Source organism: Acanthochromis polyacanthus, chromosome 13, assembly GCF_021347895.1.
Source record: "Acanthochromis polyacanthus isolate Apoly-LR-REF ecotype Palm Island chromosome 13, KAUST_Apoly_ChrSc, whole genome shotgun sequence".
Classification (NCBI taxonomy): Eukaryota; Metazoa; Chordata; class Actinopteri; family Pomacentridae; genus Acanthochromis; species Acanthochromis polyacanthus.
Genome location: NC_067125.1, coordinates 14,260,891 through 14,286,267, shown reverse-complemented (window position 1 = coordinate 14,286,267; position 25,377 = coordinate 14,260,891). Strand labels below are relative to the sequence as shown.

The window sequence follows — 25,377 nt, the reverse complement described above, 5'->3', positions numbered from 1 at the left end:
TTAGTCAGAGGGTGTGGTGTGTGGCAGACTGCAGGAGGCCACTCCCATACTGCTTTTCTCTATGCTGCTGTGTGAAAATGCATTTTATGGCTTCTTTGAGATGGAACTAAAGCGCAGATTTGTGTTTAATTTTCTTCAAGCCTTTCATTGCTTTTGTCCCCATTGCATGCTGTTTTCCTATGAGCTCAACTCCCGATTCGCTCTGACGTCCCCCCGTTTCTTTTTATGCTGTTGTAGTGCATTTCTCGCGTTCTTGGTTTTTTCCCTTTTTGTGCTCATTCCCATTTTGGGCACATTTTCTTTTGTCCACCTCCTGACTCCATATTTTTGTCTCTTTAGTTTTTGTCTGCCTTTTACTTCTCCTTTACCTCTTTCTGTTTTTCACTTCTCCATTCTCTTATTAACACACCAGCTCCTTCCCTCTTTTTCCCTCTCTCAGCTCTTTTTATCTATTCTCTGTTTCCCTTGCTTCCCTTCCGCTGTCTCATTAGCTGACAGCTACAGTGGTACTCCTATGAGAGGGCCAGATGAAACCCAGAGAGTGCTGTGACCTTCGCTTCACGTCGGGGCCACTATCAGTGACAAGCCGTCAGCTGCAATGCCTTCTTAGGTGCACACTCCCACGTGCATGCATGCACAAACACATTCAGTATATACACTAATAGGCCACATGGACCATCATGAGCACACACATGCACGAAAACAGCACATTCTGGCATATCATGGTCTGAGTGTATGTCAGCAGACCTCAACCTTCGACTAGCTATTCACCAAGGCTAAAGAGGTGACACATACAGCAAGAAGAAATGACAGCCAGCTGAACTCCCCCTATACTTTCTCATTCCCTCACATGATCCATTGCATGACTGGGGGATGGGGGAGGTTATGAGGCCAGGAGCCTGCTGGGGCCAGAGTCCTTGAGACACATGCACACGTAAACAGAACATACAACCCACACCCACACACACTGGGACCGTGCTGTAAATAACAGCCATCAACCTGTGTTTCAATCAGCTTCAGGGACGCATGGGTGCTCCCTGTGATGCTAACAGGCCATCCTTCATCAGTGGAGGAGGCGGTGGGGTGGTGGAAGCGCGACACCACAGACCCAGAAGGTCAGTGATCAAGCCCACTGGTTGACCCCTCAGGCATGATAGTGATAAGTCAGCAGAACGCTGCACCATAAACCCAGGATGAAATAACCCTGGACCAAGAAGACTAGCAACCTTGAGACTAGACATATTTGCAAGATGAATATAGCCATGGACACAGGCTGTAATCAGTCTATCCTCTTCACTGGATCAATTGGCACCAGTCAAACTGCTATTGGCTAAACCTCACTGTACCTGTAATATAGCTGATTCTGCACTTTTGAGACGGAAGAGACAATCAGGATTATGTAGGAACCTCAGCAGAGGTGATTGCAAAGGTTTACTGGACGCCAATTTAATAAGTAGGAAGAAGATCTGCAGTCAACACAATGGCTGCTAATTCCCTTGATTAGCCTCCCTATGTACACTTCCTGAACTCAGGTATGCTTATTTTTCTTCAATAAGGGCTTGTTAGAGCAAAATCATACCCATTTAATTACACTTAGTATGTTTCTGGTTTGATTCCCCAATTACAAAGAAAAAAACAGGAATGAAGGTAATAAGAAATTGATAGAACAAGAAATGAAATGGTTAACTGTACTGACGTCATGGGAAAGTATGATGAGTTTGGTTTGAGGCTTGGGATGACGCAGGGGAGAAAGAGGGTTGCAACTAAGACTAGGTTGCACACAAGCATACTGTGCCAAGGAGAAAGCCACCTTGACTGTGCCAAGCTTTTCCACATTTAGCAGCATGTTACAGGAAGCAGTCATACCATATTCTTTGCATATCCACAAACATTTGGCACCCAACCCATCCAATCCATCCCAGCCCATCAGTGACCGAGAAACTGGATTCCTCCAGGTCCCTTGCCTCTCATTTAGTGAATCCAACTCACTTTCATAAGCTCTTCTGAGGTTACTCGCTGACGGCCTTCTTCCTCTTCATTCCATGTAAACATACCAGCTGAGTGACGTCCTGAACTTTCTACCGCAAGTCAGTATGAAAGCTCTCACTCATGCCGTCAGAATCACGACTGATTTTATTGTTTAAATGAGCAACTTAAACTGAACTTTAATGTACTACGTTGAAGTTTCAGTTGGCTAATTCAAAACATAGCTCAATAGGTAACCTACACAATGCAGAATAAAGTAAAGCAAGAGGGAGCAATTAACGCTGATGGGGAAAAGCTCTAGGAAAGAAAAATACAAATAAAAACATGATTGCATGCAAGAGGATTTACATTCGCTATCATCAAGAGAGTCTCATTTCCTCCTGGACTGTTAGGGGCTTTATTGTGATTAGCAAATTAGCAACTATGCAGATGAAGTGGAGATGAGATGTCAGAATCAGTAGCTTTCAGAGAAGTAAATGGAAAGTAGCTGTGTCAAATATGCAAAACTTGGTCTGTTACACCCCCCAGGCATCATGTGGCTTCTGTTTTCATAGATGCTTGATTGCAAAAGTTGCAAGTCTTTGAGAAATGACGTTTAGCAAACGGATCATTTCATGCACTGTATAAAAAGATTAACAGACAGAGGGGGGAATGGGTTAAAGGTCTGTTCCTGTAACAGCTCAAACAGCTCAAACCTAAAGCTGTACAGACTCCCTGTCTCCTTCTTTTTTCTCAGAGACAGGCAAAAAACAGCATAAACCACACTCTGTCACCCTCTGAGGCTTCTCTTCACAGGCTCTGTCCATGAGTCAAAACTGCTTTTCACTTACCAAATCATCTTATAATCAGTCTTAGTCTGAGGCTTTGCTGTCATTGTCTATTTGTAAGCCATGCTAATTTTCTGAGACATGCTGGTGATGCAATGGCTTTTGTAAACGGAGGTTTTTGCAAATGGTGTCTTGACTGATTAGGATGCAGGTACGGCTGCTAAAATGTACCGGATTTATTCATTTAGGGCCGATTGACACACTTAAACACCCCTTTCTCTGCATGCGAGCTCTAGTCTGCTCCATCTGCGAAGAGCATGGCAGCGTGAGGGGTACCAAGCTCCGTCTGAGAGTAATGGCGGAGGTGTCTCTTTTGCTCAAATGGATCATTGCGCTCCAGCTCCCAGGGTGAGGCGAGAGATAATTTGTAGGGACAGGCAGTCTCAAAGTAGACATTGATTTAGTTGGATAGCCACGGTCTTGGACAGATGCACTTTAACTTACGTAAAGGGAAAGAGTTAATAAAATCCATCATAACCCCACAAAATGGAGCGGAATTCGGAGGGCATCTGCTAATGGCACTCTTTACAAAGCCAAACCCATAGTCATCACTGGTAAAAGTACCTGTGATCATTTGTAGGCAGAAGGATTCAAGGAAGTACATATTAGCCAGACCAAGAGAGGTCAGACAGGCTGTTAAACAAGCTAATTAACATAAAGTCTAACAGCCCATAAGGATGTATGGGGAGACAAGGTTTAACACTTTAAACCATTAAGGCCCACTATCATTAGTACTTCCTACTGCACCGTGCTGCAGCCTAGAAATTGCTACCAAGAGTTCCATCTGGCAAGAGTCACAAGAACTCGAGTGATAAGGATCAGCTCCCACACTGGCCACTACCAGCATTGCTTCATCATCACAAACACTAACCCAGAAAACAATAAAGCAGGAAAATGGCCTGAGATTAAGCTGCCCCTATAGCACTTTTTTCCCTCTAATGAAATGCTCTGTTATAATTAATTTCAGTCTTAATCATGGTGGATGCAGTCATGGGATTTTTCAGAAAGTGTTCAGCTAAAATTCCCCCTTTCCCTGCTTCATACTTCTTTCAGAATCAGAGGTGCTAATATGTTTAGATTAGTATGACTCCTACATCTTAGAATTGATTATTCCCTCTGCTCTCTTATCTAAATGAGCCTAAGTCAGCCAGAGTTCAAAGGGTTTGTTTTAGCAGACTTGCTTTGCCAAATGAAGTGGACACAGAAACCCTGGGTGGCAAGCTACAGAGAGGAAAAGCAGCCAGTAACAAGGAAAAGTGCAATACTTCAGAGTTATGTTGTTTTTAGCTTGCTCTACCTCCAGAGACCAGCTACAGTACATTAACAACCACAAAGCAAGCACAAACACAGTGGTGGATATGAGCTGCAGAACAACAGAGAAGATAAAAGCGTTTTTTAAAATATATATAAACTCTTGCATCTTTCACGCTTAAGCTCCTGGCCTTCCCCTCAATGAGTCCAAGTTAAACACACTTCATCCAACCTGCTGCATTGTAATTACAATCAAAAGTCGAGGGAGAGTATCACGTTTCTGCTGTTAAAGGCTGGTTCTCAAAACCCCCCAAAGCAACCTCGACATTATTTTTCAACTCTGACTCTTTCAGATCTTCATTTTCACAGACAAGAGTTATTTTCACTGTGTTATGGCTTTGAAAGAGACCAATAATATTGTGAGTTGAAAAAAAAAACCTGACAACAGTCCATGTCTGATGTGGAATTTTGCACTTTTCTCAAAATAAAGGCTCAAATCTACAAAAAAAACAGCTCTTCTCAGGTGACCCTGTTTTGCTACAGTTTCTTTTCAAGGAAAGCTATCACTTGCACATTTCTCCACCTAAAAGCAATCAAGCGTTTCTTTTTTTTTTTTTTGTTATGTAACCTTCATTTTTCAGTGTAGGAGTAAGACATTCATAAGAAGAGACGCGGACGTTATGATTCAAATCTTTTGAGAAGAGAGGAAATGTGAGCGTTTCTGGATTTCTGGAGGGAAGATTGCCTGAAACCAGAGCCGATAAAAACACCAGTGAGAATGAAGCACGCCCGTCACCAAAAGAAATAATAGCGTCTTATTATGCCGTTTGCTCTGGCTATGGAGAGATCTGATTCTGGCGCGGTCACACCTTCGTTTGCAAAGCTTTGGGGGTGACAGACTGAAAGCAGAGGAAGAACGCACACAAACACAGCGACGACTGTAAGCTTGACTTAATAAGTGTGATGGAGGAGCACCAGGTGTTTTTAATTGTGCATTAGAACTGTTTATTATGACTGACTGAGAGCTTCACAACAGGATCTGCTAAACACTCCTAAACATCTGCATTTTTTTCCACTTGTGCCTCATTTTTCCTTTCAACCCCCTTTCTGTTTATTTGTCTGCCCCACATTCAGTCACTCTCCTTCGTTCCCTTTCGTTCTGCGTTCTGTTTTTCGCTCTCCTTTCTTTGCCTCGTTCTCGTTGTCCTTTTCCTCGCCTCTCTCGCTTGCCTCGTGCTCGTGTGATAGAAATCTGCAACCCAGTTCAAGGTCCCAACAGGATTGAAAAATTTTAGGGTTCCAGCCCATTTTCATGTGCTTACTGTGCTTCATGGTGGATATAATCTACAATTACGCATTCAAATGACAATGATAAATCATCACACATGCATGCTTTATTTGCACCATTCGAGCTTAATTTTCTTGTGCAAGCATGATGCATAACTATAAAGTGCAGAACTTGTAGGAGATGTCATTTTCTGCTCCAATATCAAGACTGCCATCGATTTTACTTTACCAGACAAAATGATAAAACAATTTTGTGAGCACATTTGTAATGGTTGGCTAACTAATGAATGGTGAGAGCACAGTCACGGGCTGAATAATTGATTTGAAAGCCAACTGATGACAACACTTGAGTCCTTCAGGCTATTTTATGATCACAAGTTTGACAAACGGACTCATCCAGCTGGTTAAGCTTCTTAAATACCGGTATGTGCATTTGGTTGGCTTTCTTAGTTTTTTGAGGTAGTAAATTGCATATATTTACACTGGAAACCAAGCAATTAAAAATTATCTGATGGGCTCTTGGGAAATGCGGTCTTTTTTCCTTATTTGCTGACATTTAATGGTCCAAATGAATAAGCAATTAATGAACAGTCGAATAATTAATCTGGTCTGGCATTTTGGAAACAACAAATAAGATCTGTTATTATTTCATGGGTTAGAAAAGGGCTCGGGCCAAAATGTCAGGCTTGTGCTCTATTACTGAAAATCTGAAAGGGCTAAACATCGCATATAAACACGCAGCAGCTGCATTCAGATCTGAGCTTCTGATCAGATCACACCAAAGCACAGCGTCTGTGTTTGGAGATAAGTCATTACAATAAAAGCCCCGACACCTCACGCACACCATACGTGTACATCTGTGTCGACCGTCTGTTGCAGAAATTACGTGGGAGTTGGCTGAAAATGTCTGGGTGCCAAATAGTGTCTGTAATTGGACATGTATGAGTGTTGGTTCTCACACTGTTTTCGCCTTTTTCTGTACAGATAGCAGCAGCCCTCATGCCATGTGATGATGATGCAAAAGAGGGTGATCGGACTGGACAGAGAGAAGCTAATGGTCAGGCTAATGTACTGAAAGGCATGCAGGCTAATAAATCTATAAACAAATATTCATAAGTGCAGACTTGCATGATAAATGGGTGCGCGCACACACAAACAGACACACACAGATACATACAGTATATGATACATTAGCAGTACTGTGCTGATGCGCATGTATGGACATTTGTTGTCTTGCATGTGAACTAATACACAGCGTTACAGTTAGAAACAATCGCACACATGCAAATAAATGAACGACACATGGATGCATTTTAATAACTTTATTTGCATCCACTGAATTCAAATGTACTTAGCTCAGAATTTATTATCGGTGCAGCCTGATGTGCTGACGGTAAGGGATACAAACAGCCCTGCTCCTGAAACACACACACTTTCACTCACTTATGCACACCTATTTGTACTCGCACAAATCTCTATTGTATAATATCTGTGGAGCATCTGTCCCTGCACGGTGCAGTAGTAAATAACCCATCCCCTTGAAGGGAGGGACCTGCTAATGAAGTCAACTGTATGCCACTGCACTGCGTAACTCAGTGAGGTTCGCTGGCCGCAGCACGGGACTCCTGCTCACCGGGGCACTGTGCTTTGCTTTGCTCGTGGCTTATACCGCAGTGACATAGATTGATTCAGGAATAAGAGAGATCATGACGCTTTTAACTCGCGTGCGCTCCTCTCACTTTCACTCCCGCTCTTCCATATGGTGGAGAAAGCTTTGAATGCAGTCATTAGAAATCCACTGATAGAACTGGGAAGCAGAATAGGATTCAGATGATGTAGACAGATAATAGAAGTCTCTCCAGTGTAGGGTCCCTCCTCCTTAATGCGTGCCACACTATCATCTTGATGTCTTTGTGCCGGAACATTGTTCCCCAGTTTGGAAAATGAGGTAAATCGGATTCAGAAAACAAGTGGATTAACTTAATCACCCCTCGGCTTTGACAATGACCTTCGCTTCTGAGGCATAATAAGGATTAGTTAGAAGTGGAAGGACATATGCCACGCAAAAGAAAAAAGATTATAGTTCTCCCATGACAGAATGATTGAAATGTGCTATTCCTTCATAGTGAGAGGCTATGATAAGAGGCCACGGAGCAATGCATCACAATGCAAGGCTGTGATATTCAAAAGGAAACTGTGAGTGATATTTGTAACCCGACACAGGAGAATGCCTTCAGTGTAGCTTTCTAAGACAGAAATCTGCTTCAGCGCACAGAAACGAACATAAACACACTGAAGCAGGAAGGAAAGGTTTACATTTACATTAAGGCTATTGATTTCCAGGCCGGTTGGCATATATTCTTCACGATTCCTGTCATTATTGCGACGGGGAAATGGCGTAATATTTCTTACAGGCCATGCTACATTATTGATCCCTGCACAGGAAGGTAGTTATTCTCAGGAATGTATGAAAGACAATACAGGCATGTCACTGCGCAGCGCCTCGATAGGGCATCACTATCAACAAGGTCACGCAAATTAATAACAGACATTGACCTTCAGCCAGACTTATGGGAAAGGTGAAGTCGGGTGGGAATATAAAGTCGCCAGGCACACTGCTAGAGGCAAATGGAGGAAACAAGATCTTCAATAGCAAAGGATGGATGGGAATTGATCTCCAGTGACAGAACAGGGTGATCACTCACCCACCAACCCAGCTTGTCCTACCAGGACGCGTGCAGTTCTGGAAGCTGATCCGTTTTGAAATTTTAAAAAAAGACAGGTTTGGAGCACAGACAGGGAAGGAGGGAGAGGAATGTGCTGACGTGAGTTCAGTGAAGGACGTGGCTGTCCATCGCTGTTGTTGCTGTTGGGATCAGGATTTATGCTACTATTGCTATTGTCAGCTAGAGAGGGGTTATCTATGAAAGGAGGCTTATTGAGGGGAAAGCTATGTACGAGCGTTTGTGTGTATTTCCACTGATGCATCTGAAGATCTGTGCATCTACAGAGAGTGTGTGCTGTTCTGTGTGTCAGCGTGTAAAGTGGAAGGACACAGGAGGATGGCAGGGGAGCAAACACACTGCACTTCCTCAACTCCTGTTTTCCAAACCTCCTCACATTCCTCTCCCAATCCTCCTCTGTTCTTCCCCTTTATGCTTCTCTCACTTCACTTTTTTTATTTCACTGAGTCTGTTTCATTCTCACATCCCCTGCTATAACAACAAGGGTGCTGTTTTGGGAGGAGTGACATTAAAATGTGTTGAATGCAGTTACATAATGGGGCTGGTAGTTGAGCTATGTCTGCATGCATTTATGTGCTTATCACTGTCTGCTCAGTCAACAGTCTGTGTCTTCCTGCCGTGTGTGCGTAAGCTGCAGCGTCACCGTGTGTGCATGAGTGTGAGCTATATGTTTGTTTATGTCACGCATGTGCACAATTGTTCACAGGCTGTCCTAATGTGCCTTGTAAGTGCGAGCATGCACATAAAACACAGCCTTACACACATATTCATTTATGCCTGCATTGCACATTCTGATTTTCAAAATATCGATGAGAGAGAAAGTGGCACTGTAGGTTGCATCAGGCCTGCTGTACTGCAGCAACACACTGAACTGAGGAAAATTGCAATTTTCTCCCTAACTGCCGTGCATTTCTCCTCTTCCTCAGCCTGTCATCTGTCACCAGATTGTACATTCACTGCCCAGCATGTCTCCTTGACCATGACACCTATCACTCTCAGCAGTGATGGAAAGTTTGTGCAGTGTGCACTCGTGCTGGAGGACACATGCACACAGCAGCAGTGGCTTGGCGGTGTGGCAGCGGCATTGTCTCTTTAGAGGCAAGTGTAAACAGATTGATTGGGCCACTATACTGCAGTTGCTCATGCTGACTCACCCTGTACATTACCAGAGAGGGAGAGAGAGGTGCAGGGCAGAGGGAACGCAGGATGCTCATCAAGTGGTCTCATCTTTCCCCTTTTTCTCTGCCAATCACCTCCACCCTTTCCAAGGTTATCCAGCAGGACGTCGGGGGGTTGGAAGGGCAGAAGTGTGGAGAGGGTCAGAGAAGGTGACAGATCACCTGAAGCAGCTTCGTTAAACAGCCGCGGACATAAGAGGGCCCTTCAATAGCACTTGCTCTGATTAGTAATCTGTCCCTGTGGATACGGCGTGTAAACCTGACAGCGAGGGAAAGAATCTGAGACCGTTAGGATTGTTACTGCGTCATGTAAGCCGGCTTGTTGGCTGGAGGGGAGGGGGGCTGGCGACGTGCGGCGGCAACGCTGGGGGCGGATGCACCATTTTTCTATTCCAAAATGAGCCCAATGTCACCGTGACAGCGCAGCGCTCCTCTGAGGGCACCGCGGGCCAGGGGGGAAAATGATGGATGAGTCGCCAAGCAGCCTCTCCTGCTTCATCACTGTGTACACACACTTACACACGTGCACACACACACACACGCAAACACAAACATGCACTCAAAGTCAGGGAAATACATAGACGTAGTATACTCACACGATGACAATGCATACCCTGCAATATGTTCACACAAAGGCATCTGGGGATACACATGTTTTCACACACACACACCTGCACAAACAAAATACAGACACACTGCAAATATGCTCGCACGAGGCCATCTGGGGATATGCACATACACAAACACGCACGCTTTGAGTGATTTATTTGTGTCCACATGAGTTATAATTAATCACCGGGATATAAACACTCCAGATGCAGATATTTACAGGAGTTATCAGTTACACAAACACATACACACTAACATGTAGGGCACACAGCGCTGGCTTCATTATGACTGCAGCCCAGGCTAATGCCACAGGATCAATGACAGATCCTCTCCCTCTCCCTCTCTCCCCTCTCTCCTCTCATGTCTCCGACCTAAAAGCAGCAGTGCGCTGCCATGCAGAGCACCCTGCAGTGTTTATTCCTTCTATGACCGAGGAGTAGCCTCCAATACAGCTCTCGGGTCATCCTGTTGCTAATACTCCACCTAAGCATATCCATTCATCCTCACCCTTCCCCACATATCCCAACAACCCCAACCAGCCCACCATTCACTGCGACACCAGTCTTTAAGGTTAGGAGGATTATATTTGAAAGCAATTACTTAAAGTGCTGATTACCTGCAGAAAATTGTAACCACTAATGCTGCTAGAATAGTTGATTTATGTCACACTCCTGTAAGAGCATTTGGTTAAATAGGGCTCATTTTATTCTACAATTCTGCAATACATGAATAAAAAAAAGCACACATTTTAGAGGCCGCAGTCGTACGGAGCAATGCAATAATTCTGTGATCTGATTACTGCATATTTACAGTAACTGCAACAGATTACAGATGTCGTCTTTTTTTTTGGAATCAGATTACTGTGATTCCATTACATCTAATCAAATACTCCTCCTCGGCCCTGCTGAGCTCACAGAAAGCAGCATCCTTGACAGCCCTCATGCGGATGCAGGTCTATGCAGGCAGCGAGGGAGAAATATGGTCGGCCTCTGGTGAGCAAGGCGCATATAGCTGAGTGGCCATCCATTACAACCCTGCGGCGGAAAGCTATACAGGCACTGAATAGTCAGACCCCTTGTCTCATAAGAGCGAGTGGGAATTGGGAAGAGAAAGGACAGTAAGAGAAAGGGCTCATAAACATATTCTCTCAGGATGGGGGCAGGGTGCCATGAAGAATCCTCCAACATGGGGTTGGCTAAGAAAAAAACAATTTGGCCTCCTTGATTGATGGACTATGCTTCCACACTTGCAGTGTTTTTCCTGCAGCCCAATATACACAGGGGTGTATGGCTATGATTACTTGTAGTCAAGCCGTGGCTGGGAGTGGATCGTGGCTACAGTCTAAATATTAGGATTAATGACCACGCTGGTCAGTCTAGTGAAACATCATTCATACTTCTATTGTGCTTCAACGCCATGTAGGCAAACAGTGGCAATGCAGAGAACATTTGTAGTCTGCAAAAATCAAATTTATTGTTTTGTTTTGTTTGTTTTTTTCCCTCAAACTCCCATCAAATCTCATGCTCTCACAGGTGTGACAAATATACAATAAGTGGGATTACTTGAGCTCAACTACAGGTGATGGTAAACAAAAATCAATGCATGAAATAATGAGGGCTTTCAAAACCAGTGTTCCGCAGGCCATGCTAATACATTCAGCTGATAATGTGAGCAATAATACATCAAAATGTCCACCCACCAGACAGGGCAGGTTAAATGTCTGTTCTCCCCCCTCCGCTCTCCTTTCCGTGAGATCCGTTGCTGAATTATGTCTGTATATGCGGTCGGTCTGGCTGAGAAGAGGAGTGAAGTGGGAAAATGAAGGTGATGCCAGAGTGGGCAGTGCTCTAACTAGGTAGCAGGGAGAGCTATGTGCTTCAACAAAATAACTTTCATTAATAATCGAAAATGAGCTGACGCAGTTTCATTCTGATTTCCCCAAAGACCTTGCATACGGTTACCAGTGCTAACTTGCATGCGAATGAAAAAGTCTCCCACACAAGGGAGGCACAGGGGGGTGACTGACAACACTACTGACATTAGTTAAGAAAAACTGTGCACAGGTCTATCTGTCTTCGCTAGAGGGCTGTTAGCCGGAGATAAAGGACAGCATAGGCATATACATAAAGCCAAAGGTTAGTAATATCATCTGTTCTGATCTTGTAGCAACAGACTGTATTAGTTTGTGACTCTAGCACGTTGCTCCACATGCTAAATACAAGCGCATAAAAGAGTCTTCCAATGACTCGTGCTGCTGCCCCATGTGAGCTGAATACTGAATGAGTGAAATGCCATCATAAAAGCTATGTCCCGAGAACATGTGAGGGGAAAGGATTAATTATGAGTGAGGGAAAAGATGGCTGCACGTGCAGGGGTGACGGCGCTTTCTGTGTCATTTGGTTCTATTTTGCAGGAAAGCCGTGTAACCTGTCGTGTCCAGTGTCGGCAATTGTAGCCAGCAGCTAACACATGTGGGCAGTTGCCAGTGCAGACCGTTGCTAGTTGTGCACTTTTCCTGGCGCCCTTGCCACTATGCATCTTTCACGTCCTGTAACCGAAAACCATCACCTCTGTCATTCTCCGGCCCTGCTACTTCAGAGGCATCCATGTCTCACACCAAGCAGGGATAAGCTCTCAGTATCGATCCGGTCACATGGCAAAGGCGATTATATTAGATGGACAGTGAAACCTGCACAAGCAGGCTGAAATCCGATGCTGAAAGAAGCCATGGCACTCGCATTGTTCTTTTTGTTTTAATCCTGTGTATTGTGCGTATGTCTGCGTGGCTTTAAGCTTTCTTGAGGCTTTTGCTTTCCCACGCAAGTTTCCCCGTATCTTGTCTGATAAGTTGTGGCAGCCACATACAGTAATGTAGGCTTCAGAAGACAAGCATTGATTTCAAACAAATCTCCCCAGACATCTCCTCTTTCTGGTTTGGTACACCTTTCCACGGCTAATGAGCAGCCATCTTTATTCCCTACCGAGTGAGATGTTCTTTTACATGCTTTGTGTCAGGAAACACTGGCGATTCATTACCAGAGAGGAGAGATGGAGGAGGGAGAAAAAAAAAGAGTATGATGGTTAAGCCTGAGCTTTAAGACAGACAACTACGTCCCCTAATCCCTTCTGAGCAGCCATAAGCCTTCGGTTATCACTCGTTAGAATTGTGCATCCCTTAAACACATTAACTTGGGCCCTAATACTCACCCCTTTTGTATGACACAGCAGCTGCTCATAGCAGACAGTCACTAGGCTAAGAGGGAAGAAACATGCTAATTGCTGTCAAACTCATTTAAATGGGTAAGAAGGGTGGTTTTTAATGGATGCTGTGTATCAGCACATTTTGAAGCAACATTATCCTCGAAAGCTCTAAAGGCAATTGCAATTCCACACTATCCCCCGAAAAATGTGTCAGAGAGGGAATCTGAAGAGGCAATCAGGCATGAACACACACACTGACAGCCTCTCAATCCCACATGTGTTCACATGCTTGTGTGTTCTTTCTCTTTCTGTCTGTCACACATACACATAGACTTTTGCTTATTAGGATGCAAAAAAATAAAACTCTGCACTAAAGTTTGAGCTACTCCTTACACTAGCATTTAGTCTGCCGGCCAGCCAGAGCTCTTACAGATGCATGAATAACTTATAACATGAAAAAACAGAGTTAATACTCGAGTTAAGAGGACAGACAAGGACTCAGAAATGAAACAGGTTTAACACTGTGCTGGAAACACAGGTATAAACGCCTATGTGACTCTAGATGCAGAATCCATTTAAATTGTGCATTGCAGATAATCATATAAAAGGCCACCACTTGATTCCTAAATAGTGCTCTAAGTGCTGTTCGTGTTGTCACTAAATAATGTGCAAATAGTTGTGCTTATGTAACATTTTTATTTGATTGTGAGATAACTTTGCACTACATAAATCTAAGTAAACTGAATGGAACTCGGCTGAATCGAACTATACCCAATTGCTGCCCACTAAGGCTTCACGACAGCTCACGAGTTTATTTGAGTGCTTTTCTTCCATTTCCATTTTCTGCGATTCAGTGCACTTGGATAAACAAGGCCTCATGCTGCCTGTGATCTCCAGCTGTGCTATGGGTCACACTGACAAGGGAGAACCACCACGACTGGGCGATCACTTCAACAAAGGAGGGCTTGTTATATATTCTGACTGCAGCGTGGTTAAGATGCTTGGTGTTTGCTGAGACAGCAGATGACTTGCCTTGCTCTCTTTGCCCCTTGCTCAACCAAGGCAGGATAGACTTAATTGCATCATTAGCAAAGGGGCCAGTGAGGAGTCGGCCTCTTCCACATTGTTCAATGTCAAAAGTGCATCCGAGAGGAAAGGTTAATAGAGTAAACAGCATCTCCCTCTCCTAAATGGAAAAATGTTTATTTTCTACTATGACGGGTCAATGGCCAAAAGCTTCATTTCACTCCACGCTGACAGAATTATGCATTTGATTTCATCTTATCTGCGTTATACATATTCAAACCTTCATTATTCCTAATTTCAGGGTACAACGCAGCTTGCTGTTGCTGTGTGGTAACTCCCAAAGCTGCCTTTTTAAGCTCGGACTCGTCTAGAGAGCAGAGTCATCATGCCAACTTTAATTATTTTAAGAGCCTGAATTTGCAAACTCTGCTATTTCCTCCTCCACAGCTTCTTTGGATCCCAGACAGCAAATCAAGCCAAATGCTAACACTCTTGATTTCCCTCTTGAAGAAAGACACACAAAATAAAAATTATGTCTGCTGCTGAGAGAAAATGTGAGGTCTCCCCTCCCCAAAAAAAGCAGCATGCTTAATAATTTGCAGAAAGACGTCAAACTTGGAGTATAGCACCGTTTTCACTTGCCGCTGCACCGTTCACACAACATTTTCATCCGGCAACCACAAATAAGACAATTTCATACACTGCGTGACAGTTTGGACAACAATGCCAAACCCTGACAGGCATCTTGAATTCAGTCCTAAGCCCCTGTCTGACTCTTGACAAGAGATGTGGTGCTGTGCAAGTTGGGTCTGACAAACTGCATGATGGGCCAGGCTAAACAGGCGTTGCACTAAACAGAACAGCAGAGGATGACTCAAACAAATGGCAGAAACATGCTGTTATCATTGCTGAATGACCTGCAAGTTATGATTGGGTTTTTGGCATGTGTTGTGTATACTCTCTGAGGTACACTCCACTTTTGTAGTGAATACACAACCACATGGGCACCACTAGCCTACAGCTGCAGAGAGCAGTGGCCTACGAGTGTTTATCCAGCAGTAACGAGCACAAACACATTCCATGTTCGCTTTATGTCCACACAAAGCTAGTACTGCTTTCCCGGTAATGGAGAAAATTAGTCCTCTTTTGGAAAAGGACAATTTAGAACCTTGCATGATATAAATGTAATTTTGGCAGTGTAGATGCTTCAGGCTGCAGATTCTACCTCCCTTACTGCAGGGCAGTTTACGACAGAGGATACATTAAAAATTGTTCAGCTACACATCTGCATGGGCAGTATAGCGTAAAGGCTCCATTTCATCAACAAGTCAAGTCTAACGAGTCGGAAAAAAAAAGGTGGTGGTGCCATCTGTTCTGAATCTCTTTGCGGGGAAAAGGGGGAAAAGAAGTGGAAGGACAAAAGAGGGAAGGGAAAAAGCTTTTTCAGCACTGACAGTATACTGTACTCTGACTACAAGCTGAGTGCCTGAATAAGCGACTTTATCTCCTGTGGAAACAAACTTCCCAACCTTTTGGCCTGATAAAATGCTCTGTGTTCCCTAATGTGAAACGCTGTACTGCAATCACTAACAGTACATACTTAATTTGTGGACAACCTAGCAATTGATCAATGATATTCGGTTTGCAATGTTTTCGCTGCGCTATGAAAGACCAAACGGCTGGCATTGTGGTTGGATAATTAAACCATCCATCACACAACATCCACTGCAGGAGAACAGGACTGGCAACCCAAGACGAGACCTAAATTATTGCATTTTACAGTTCCTACTCAATGGCAATTACACAAGGTGAGGTTCTGATGACGAAGGATTTTATCCCCATAAAGAATTAATCAGCAGAATTGCATTTCTTACCGAGCTCTAAAGGTCATTTATGAAAGTTTTCTTATAGTCCATAAATAGATCAAATCCACTATTGAAACTTACTGCATAGCTAAGTTTGTTCTTTTCCTAACAATATAAAACTCAGTACTGGACAGGAGGCTGATTTCAGCCATCATGCACTTGAAGAGGAGGGGATTCTCCAGATGGTGTGAAGGTCTTGTACAGGTAACCACTTTGTCTTCCATTACTCTAATCAATGGCCACCGAATTCCCCCCTCGTCCAAATACCATCCATCTTGAAGTCCTTCCTGGCTGCTCTGTGACGACCAAAAGCGACTGAAGATAAATGTCTGAAGGGCAGAAGGGCCTCTACTGATTAAAGCCACTAACGCTTTAGGGAAGACTGGCAAGCAAAAGAGGAAATGGAGTGAGACAATGGAGCGCGCGGGTTCAAAACACCTAATGGAGTGTCCTGCTTGCTGGGCTAATAGACTGCTTCAAATTGAAAGGAACAGCAGGCGTCTAAATAGAGCGACGTGGAACATTTCACCCTGTTCATTCAGTCAGCTCCCAATCGGAAAAGCAGTAGAGGAGGGAAAGAAAGAAAGAAAGGGGGAGAAAAACAACAAATGCCTATTGTTTGGTGAAGTGCAAGTCGTTTCCATTCATCTGCAGTCAATTGTCAGGATTGAGTAACAGCTGAATCCCATGCAGAATGAGAGGAAAGTCAATGTTTTGTGCATTGGAATAAATGTGTCCATTTCAGAATCCTTCTGTTTACATGGAACATTCTTTGCTTAATGTAGATTTACGCTGTGATCGCAATCCAGCTGTCTCTTGCTCATTCTCATCTTAGCGGTACAATGCCGTTTGAGTGTCCACGTTGAAATCTGGACATGATAATCAATAATCACAGTGAGATGAGGCACCACACAGGCTGGGGTCTGACAGGTGCACTCCATGACCAATTAAAGTGCTCAGTGACTGCTAACAAATGATCAGTTATTGGCAGATAGCTTACTGGGGTTTTGACACTCTGTCATTCACTGAAAACGTGAGCCGAGCACATGACCCGTCCGGCAGCGAATACACTATCCATTCAAGGTCCAGTCTTCTCAGTAAATAGGTTGCGTGAAATCAGCCTAATCACGTTTGGTGAACCTCTGTCCGGGTAACAGGCGTGCAGGTGACAGGGGAAGTCTTTAGCGCCACACAGGCTTGACCTCTACTGTAACAAAACCAGTGTCACCCCTCCGCTGCTAATTGGCTGTAAATGTTTTATCAGTAGTGTGTTTTTTCTTTCTTTGTGTCGCCAGTGTAAGCTAACCCGTTTGAAAGTGAAGGACACCTCAGCAATAGGGATTTACTTTTTTGGCTGTTTATTTTTCTGCACAGTTGGATCTCACAGCTGCATAGAAAACAAGAGATATACCTGGTTTCAGAGACAGAGAACACAGATCAAAAGCATGTTCTGCTTAGAGAAGACAAGCATGCCAGTTTTATTCCGCACTGCCAGTTTTCACTAAGGTAGAAAGCACTTGAAAGCTTCTCAACAGGGCTGGGAGCTCAGTTATGATAGTATCTCAACCCCCACTCCCGATAAACAAATCATTTTAAATGGTACTTTTTTGCAAGATGTATGAATTTTGATCAACTTCGCGCTTGCAGCTGAAAAGAACTTAATTGGTGATAGGCTGAATCCTATTTCAGGTGGTGTCAATACTGGCAAGGAATTAATATCAAGACAAATCTTCGGTGGGTGAATCAATGGGAGACAACTCCTTGCTCCACCCGGTCGACAGCATCAGCGTTTATCTCAGTTTGTTCACGCTTTGATCTACTCGCTGCTTACATAAAACAATCATAGACCTTGATTCAAATATTTATGCGTACAAGCTGTAAATCACTTCACATTTTCTAAGAAAAATAGAAAGCTGTAATTGTGCTTGCTCCATTGACTTTCACAGTTACTCATTACCGCAAATAGGGCAGAAATTCTCCCTTTGGAGCAAATGGTCATGGCTGAATAGACTACAGAGAACTAGAGACCAGCCCAGTGTTCAGTGTCACATTTCGACTGACTAAAGTTGAAAGGGCTGCCGACGTTAATCTTGGAGCAGCTCATCCTAATATGGTAAATCTGCTGTCGCCTTTCTTCTACATTGTCTAAATCTAAACTGACATCTCTGACACAAGACAGACACAGTGGATGATGGGACAAAGCAGCGTGTGCTACAAATGTAGCTCATCGAGTGCAAGACGGGTAACAACTTCAGGGAATAGAAGTCATACTAATAATGATGGGAGGCGAAAGCAAGCAGACTTCTTGTTGTGTAATACTGCCCGAGAAGAGCTCCTGGAATATAGCCAAATAAAATATACATTTTGATGCAGCAGAGCAGTCCTGAAGCATTATGTTGCTAATGACATGAGTAACGGAATGAATCTGCTTCAGTCAGCCGTGGAGAGTCTGAAGACAGCGGTGTCAGGCGATGAGGTGAAGGGTTATTTTGTAAGGGTGATTGGTGCTATGTCATCGGTGTCCTGTTGTCACCTAATAAGATACTTCATCAGAATTAGGCCTTTGTGAAGCACATTTATCAGAAACGGATTGAAGGTCTCCACAACCAATTAATTTTCCTTCTTAGTCATCTATTGATTATTTGCGATTAATCAATTCACATTTCCCAAAGCTCATCTCGTCTTTCCCTTGCCAACAGTCACACCCAGAGACACTGAACTTACAGACTAAACAGCAAGAAAAGCAAAAAATTCATCACTTTTTAGAGACCGGAATAACTACAGTTCTTGCTTTCAATTTCTTCTATGTTGTACAACACATTTTGTAAGAAACTTTCTTAGTTCTAAAGTGCAACATTTATACATCTTATGGGTGTGGTGGATGGTGTACAATATATAAGACATTTAAAACCAAAGGATGAGCAGCTGGTACCTCATGCTTAATTCGCTATTGACTTTTTCAGTATTTAACCAACGCCACAATGCTTCCCTAACCCTTAATCAAGGACTAGGGGTTGCCTCGATACAGCCATAAAAAAGTTTATCATGCCTCAGTTGCTACAAGTGGATGATATAACTGGAAGAGCAAATGTGTAGAAAAACAAAGTAAATAGCCTGTATGGAATTTCTCTTGCCAGATGTATTCATTGAAAACATTTGCTCTTTGGAAAAATTATGGTTGGCATTTATGTTTCCTTCAATGTTTATTTGCTTTTGGATTTTAAACATAACTTCTTGTGGACAGGGTGCTGTAAATGTCTTGAATAGTTAATCAATTTTTTTAAACTGTTGGTGGTTACTTTTCAGCAAATTGACTAATCAGTTAAACTACTAATTGTTTAAGCACTTAAATGTAAATGCAAAATGAAGGAACCCTAACAATGGAAGTTAATGGTTTGTCCAGTCCATGACTTGATTTTTCCAAAACCTAAGAAATCTCTCTCATCTTAGTCGGATCCTTGTGACTGTCAGTTGGAGTTTGGATCTGTAAAAAATGATCAGTGGGCAACCTCATGCAGAAAACAGTTTATCCGCACAAACTGCTGGTGCCTTTAATTGTTTGCTAATAATGCTATACAGTAGAGCTCACTGGTGTGTAATGTCATGAGTAGACTGTGCATGTGGCTCCGGTTAATGTGAATGTGAGCCTCTCCAGAACATCTGTCAAAGATTAGCAGTAAGTGAAATAGGCAGTTCCTGTTCATACGTTCCAAAATAATCTGGCAGTAATTTCCCAGTGAAGGATGAAAGGGGAGGGCTTATAGGTCAGAAACGCTACACAAACCCTGCTCTGTCTAGCATGTGTCTTGTGCTTTTACAAGATGTGAGCGACAAAGCCCATACAGCATAACGCCTGGACAGCTGCCAAATATGGTGGGGCAGACTCACATCAGGAGAAAGATGGAGAAACTGTAAATAGTGATATATTGGAAAACAGCACATGGATTGAGACGGAATGCATTAATTCCACCGGTGCAGCCTATTTTACATCTGGCTGCAGTGGAAATAACACCTGGCTCGACCTTCCACTTGCAGGAATAAAAGCACTTACTGTACAAAGCAAGTACACTTTCACCTACAGACACTCTCATTCAAGCATGGCGTTCAGCTTGCTGCGACAGAATAGGAGGACCTTCCGACTAAAAGCACCACAATCAATGAACATGAAGAATCCCACAGGTACAAAAAGAGGACGCCTTGTTATTCAGGGAAGCACGCTGTCATTCAAAGGCCGCGCACGTCAGGGGGAAAGTGCTGGAAGGCAAATCAGTGTTTGTTAATGATATGGGTCAATTGTTCTGAGGACGGCTGGACCTCTGTACTCATCTGTAGGCCTCTTCAGTCACCCCTGGTAGAGGTTTTGTATTCCAAAGGGCTCTGCCCTTGCTGAGCCATTCAGATTGGCCACTTTTGCTTTGAGTAATACAATCCTTTCTCGATGGAAATCTGTTTATACTTTGTTCTGCATGTAAAATAACTGACATTGCAGGTGGAAGGGAAGTCATTTTGCGTGGAGAAATTCAGAGTTAGCTATTTGTTATTTTCCCCTCATCAGCTGAAGCTATACTGTGCTGTGCTCCAGTTTGAAAGCAATATCTGCTGGGTATTGATCGCTGAATACATACATGTCCTGTGATGTTTGCATTGCTTTGTCTTTTCTCTGTCTTGTGTGAATGTGTTGGAATGTCTGCATCAAATTCATGAGGTAAATTGAGAAAAATGAAGTGCACTTGGCATTTAAAGCAAGATCGAACGTCATATGAAGGTTTCTGTTTCTACAGTGTGAGATGAAGGTGAACTCTCAGTGCAGGGCTCCACAGCTAGCTGACATGTGCCTGAAATATCATGTAAGTCCCACAAAGCAAAGCTGCCAAATTCACCAGACATTCTCTAAAAAAAATATCTTAAAGCTTAAAATATACATATAAGGATGCCAATGATAGTGCCTGAAGAATAATGTGAGTGAAAAGAAGATCATAACCCTGCCTTAATGTATGGTAACTACACGTCAAATATCGAAATGTCTCTGGGTTTGTAGGAATGTCACAAGTCTTTGGCTGGGTGTGTGTGGGAGTGTGATTCAGGCACAAACACATCAAGATGTCACTTCATAACCTCTGGCTCAGGAGGCTCCTGTCATCTTCACATTTCAGAGATCCTCTGCCTACCCCGGCAGACATGCTAAATATAGAATGGGGACAGAATTTCTGTTTGGAGCCACTGCTCTCTTTATCTACATCTAACACTAGCATGGGTGCAGAGACACTGCCATCTCATCACTCTTATGCACATGTATGCATGTATGTGGACTTGAACACACTTAATAATGTTATGACCCTTCTGCGCTGCCATGATCGCTCAGATTGCAATTTCTGATAGGCTGATGCTCAAATGAACACAGACTCCACCAAGTGAGGCTGCAGAGTGTTGGATCTCATATAAAAGCTGCTCATACTTTCCAATTACATTTCTGTCAAGTGACTTACACTGTGTTATTACTTCTTGGACAGTCATTTTCAAATTCTCTCATTCAGAATCATTTAATCCTGGCACAGGGACAGGCAGGCAATCAATCACCAGTCTCCTTACCTGGCTGAATCTCCAACTGCACCATGCTGTTACCGAGTTACTTTATTTGACCTTGTTCTGTTTCTTACTTTGTATCGGCAGAGTTACCGAGGGGAGCTATGGAACTCTCTGTGGCAATTAATTGTGCTACTTATCTGTAATGTGAACAGTGGATATTACATCTCCAACAGATATTAATTTAAGGATGTCTCAGAACTTGCGAGGCTAAAGCCAAATAAAAAGAAAATGAGCCCCTATTAATGACTATTGATTCTTTTACAATAAAACAGCCTCTTCCTCTCTTTGCTTGGCCCTGTGTGTTGATCTTGAATTAACACAGGCTATAACTTTAGGAAAATGTCCTTCAGTCTGGCACAGCAGCAGCCTAGCTTGAAAAGCTACATACATCTCTAAGATCAGGGGAGGAAATGCTCTTTTGGCTGACTGGCAGATATTTTATTTTCTTGCATGAGAGACATGTGACCCAGGTTGCGAATGCATTGGACATGCAGTCCAATGCTATTACTTTCAGCTGCGTGAATTATTTAAATAGTTTCCCTTCACTGTCACAGACGTGACAAGGGAAAGGAAAAAATGCCTCACCATGGCAACAACAAGTCATTTAATACTCTAGGCACAGGCATATGGCTATTTTAAGAAAAATGCACTCCTATTATTATTTGTGAATAAATTGCCACCGTATAATTAATGGGAAATGTTTTCACTGTGCCTTTAAAGAACTGCTTCATCATCATCATCATCATCATCTGGTATTAAGATAATCTACATGTCTACCTTACAATACATCATTACCTAACACAACACAACACAACACAACACAACAAGAATGGTGACCTAAGCCAAAAATTGTGCTGGTATGCAGTGCCACTGCAGAGTCAGCTCCTCTAGTTGGACTGAGGATCAGTGACCATCACCACTGAGCACATACTGTGGACTCACTGTCCAGCTGATGGAAGCCTTAACAGGTCAGCATGAATTCAGGTCCACATTATATGTCCATCCTTCAGTTTTCTATATGTCTTATTCAGGGTCACAAGGGACTAAAGCCTTTACCCAGAATGCATTGGGAAGGGGCTGTGTACTCCAAAGACAGAACACAGTATGTAAGAAAATGAAAAATGGGAGTGAAAAAAACAAACTCTTTGAGCACTGACAGGCCTGCGTCATAACCCACACGAAGCATAAGCAAATAACATCAGCTGTGCGTCTAAACTAATACAATGACATATTAAAAACAAATGCTCTTTGATCTCTCTCCAGCCTGCAATACCACAAACAGCAAGCGTCACAAAGACTACAGCACGATTTTTGGATCCAAACCAGAGAACACGAGCTGCCAGGTCTGGGGTGCATTGTTCCTGTATGGCCTCTCTCAATAGCTCTTACTGTAATAAAAAGGGTTTTGAAATTTTTTACATAAAAACCCCTATTGAAACTCACTTTAGAATAAACCGAGTTTTTAAAAAATTGCGGTTTACATCCATTTTTTCCCTCCTTACGCATGTATGTAGTCTTCTATATATTATTTTTTTAAATCATCTGTGTATAATATTCTCTGCAATTTTTTCCACTGTGTTTTTTCTTATTATTCTTGTATTGCTTTTGTACTTTTCCTTTTGGAGCTGCTGTAACGGTGAACTGTCCAAACTATGGGATCAATAAAGTTGATCTTATCTTATCAGTTACATCCAGCCACGGACACCCAAGTTCACCTCCCCCTTGGTTTCACTGCAGGTGGTGAGACAGCAGTGGGGAGAGTGAAACCTCTTACTGGAAGTCATTTTTATACACTGTCTCTGAGTGCCACAGTAACTTCCAGTCAGAGGAGTCACAGTGGAATTAAACATTCCTCATTTAGCCCTGGACCTGGACGCCCCTCCAGGCCCTTTGTGCTACATTACTATATCAGTAACAGTAATAACCAGTGCTCTCTTACTGTTACTATAAGTAGAAATAGCAACAGAATACAATGCTGCTCATTTCCTTATGCATTTTTGATTTATGGTCTGTTTCAAGTAAGCTTTTCATGCTCTAGAAAAACACAAAATGTGTCACTATAAGTCTAAACAGCCTCATAATGAAATTCAGGACAGTAAAAAATCGGCCAAACAGTAAGAAACAGAATATGGATGTTTTCTAACCAGGTGGGGTGTCACTGGTAACTGAATGTGACACGCTTTGGATTATTTTCCTTTGTTAAAAATGGCTCAAAAACAGAGAATGTGTCGATAAATCTGGATAGCAGATTTAAAGGGAGGGGTCAGGTGAACTTTTATGCCCCTTCATTCGTCCCATTTCAGGAGCTTCCTGAAGGAGAGGCTCCGTGTGAGGTTTCCATTTTTCCCCCCAGCCTATGCGTAAAATATAAACCCGCAATTTCCCCAAAATATGCGCATCATAAAGTGAGAGGAGGTTACTATTTGAGGGGGAGAAAGAAAAATAAAAAAATAAATATATTCTGACATCATTCTGGATCGAGGCTGCCACATATGTTGTAAAGGACGTGTTAAACAATAACACTGAATATTACAAAGCAAACACAGCCAAAAATAGAGCCGATTCATGCCCATACCCCCAGTTATAAGAGTCATCGGACAGGCTCGAACGCTTTTTTTTAAATTAATAAATGCCGTTTAAAGGTGAAAAGTGACTTACCCAGAAACAAAGAGCGAAATATAGCAGACATCACGGCTGGAAATCCCATATGCAACGGAGCTGGAATACAATGCGCTCAGACTGCCTTCAAATTCATTCGGCTGACCTAAGCGCAGGCACAACGAAGCGGCACCATCAGCGGATCGAGGACAGAAATCGGAGATAAATAAATCTTCATTGAGCATACGAGTCAAAGGACATCATATGTTGCGCACGCCCGACATATCTAAGCCTCCCGAGAAGAAGAAGAAGAACGGGGAGAAGAAACGTGGCTCGTTCTCTTCACCGTCATTTTCATCGCAGGCTACTTGGCGTCAAATCAAAGTTCCTTGGCTGTCTGGCTCTGGCGTGGGACGTGTTGTCTCAGGGTCCCCTCTGTCTCCTCCTCAGCAGTCTCTCCTCCTCCTGCACAAAATACCAGAGAGGAGGAGGAGGAGGGCGAATAGGTGGATGATGAGGGGATGCTGAAGGATGGAGACCTCTAGAGTCTGAAGTTCTCTTATGCAGCCCGAGCATCCTGCAACACGCATTAAAGGGCTGGTTGGGAGGATGAGAGTCCCCTTGTTAGGTGCTGCAGTAACCCGGGAGATGGTTTTTGTCACATAAATGCATTTTAATTTAAAAATATTTAATACTAAAGATGCATAATATAGAATTTATGATCCAGAGTTGTAAAACGTCACTATATAAGAGCGAGAAAACACAAGAAAACATAAACACACTAAAATAAATCTAAAATAAAGATTTTTTCCTGTATTGCTTAAATCATGAATCAGTTAATAAGACAGTTGTTGCCACAACTGATAAATTGTTGCAAATATTCAGTGGTTGCAGCTGTTTGGGCCCGTATCGTGCTTTATGTCATCATAACCTTGATATTGTTTATCTGACTAAGGCAGCAACACAATAATCTTTCCTTCCCATCTAGTGAAATGAAATCAGATTTTCACTATTTTCTCACACTTCATGACCCAAACAATTACCCGAGTAGCACTTTATAAAACAGCACCAACAGTGTCACTTTGCTGTATGAATCACGCCACTGAAACTAACTGGTTCTGGTACTGTTTGAGCTGAGGTGCCACTGAAGAGAGAAAAAAGGAGAATTAGGCATTTTAGAGAAAATATGAAATCAATTAAACCAGAAAAAATTAAGTAT

General features: G+C 42.9%; 1 protein-coding gene across 2 annotated transcripts in view; it reads right to left on the bottom strand.

Moving 5' to 3' along the window:
- Nucleotides 1-24,715, bottom strand: part of clmpb (CXADR like membrane protein b) — a 69,897-nt gene extending 45,182 nt beyond the window's left edge. For both annotated transcript variants that reach the window (XM_051957887.1, XM_022190346.2), the window contains exon 1: nucleotides 24,219-24,715. In XM_051957887.1, coding sequence (XP_051813847.1) covers nucleotides 24,219-24,267 — 49 coding nt within the window. In that variant the 5' untranslated portion in view covers nucleotides 24,268-24,715. The remainder of the gene's footprint in view (nucleotides 1-24,218) is intronic.
- Nucleotides 24,716-25,377: the final 662 nt, after the last annotated feature.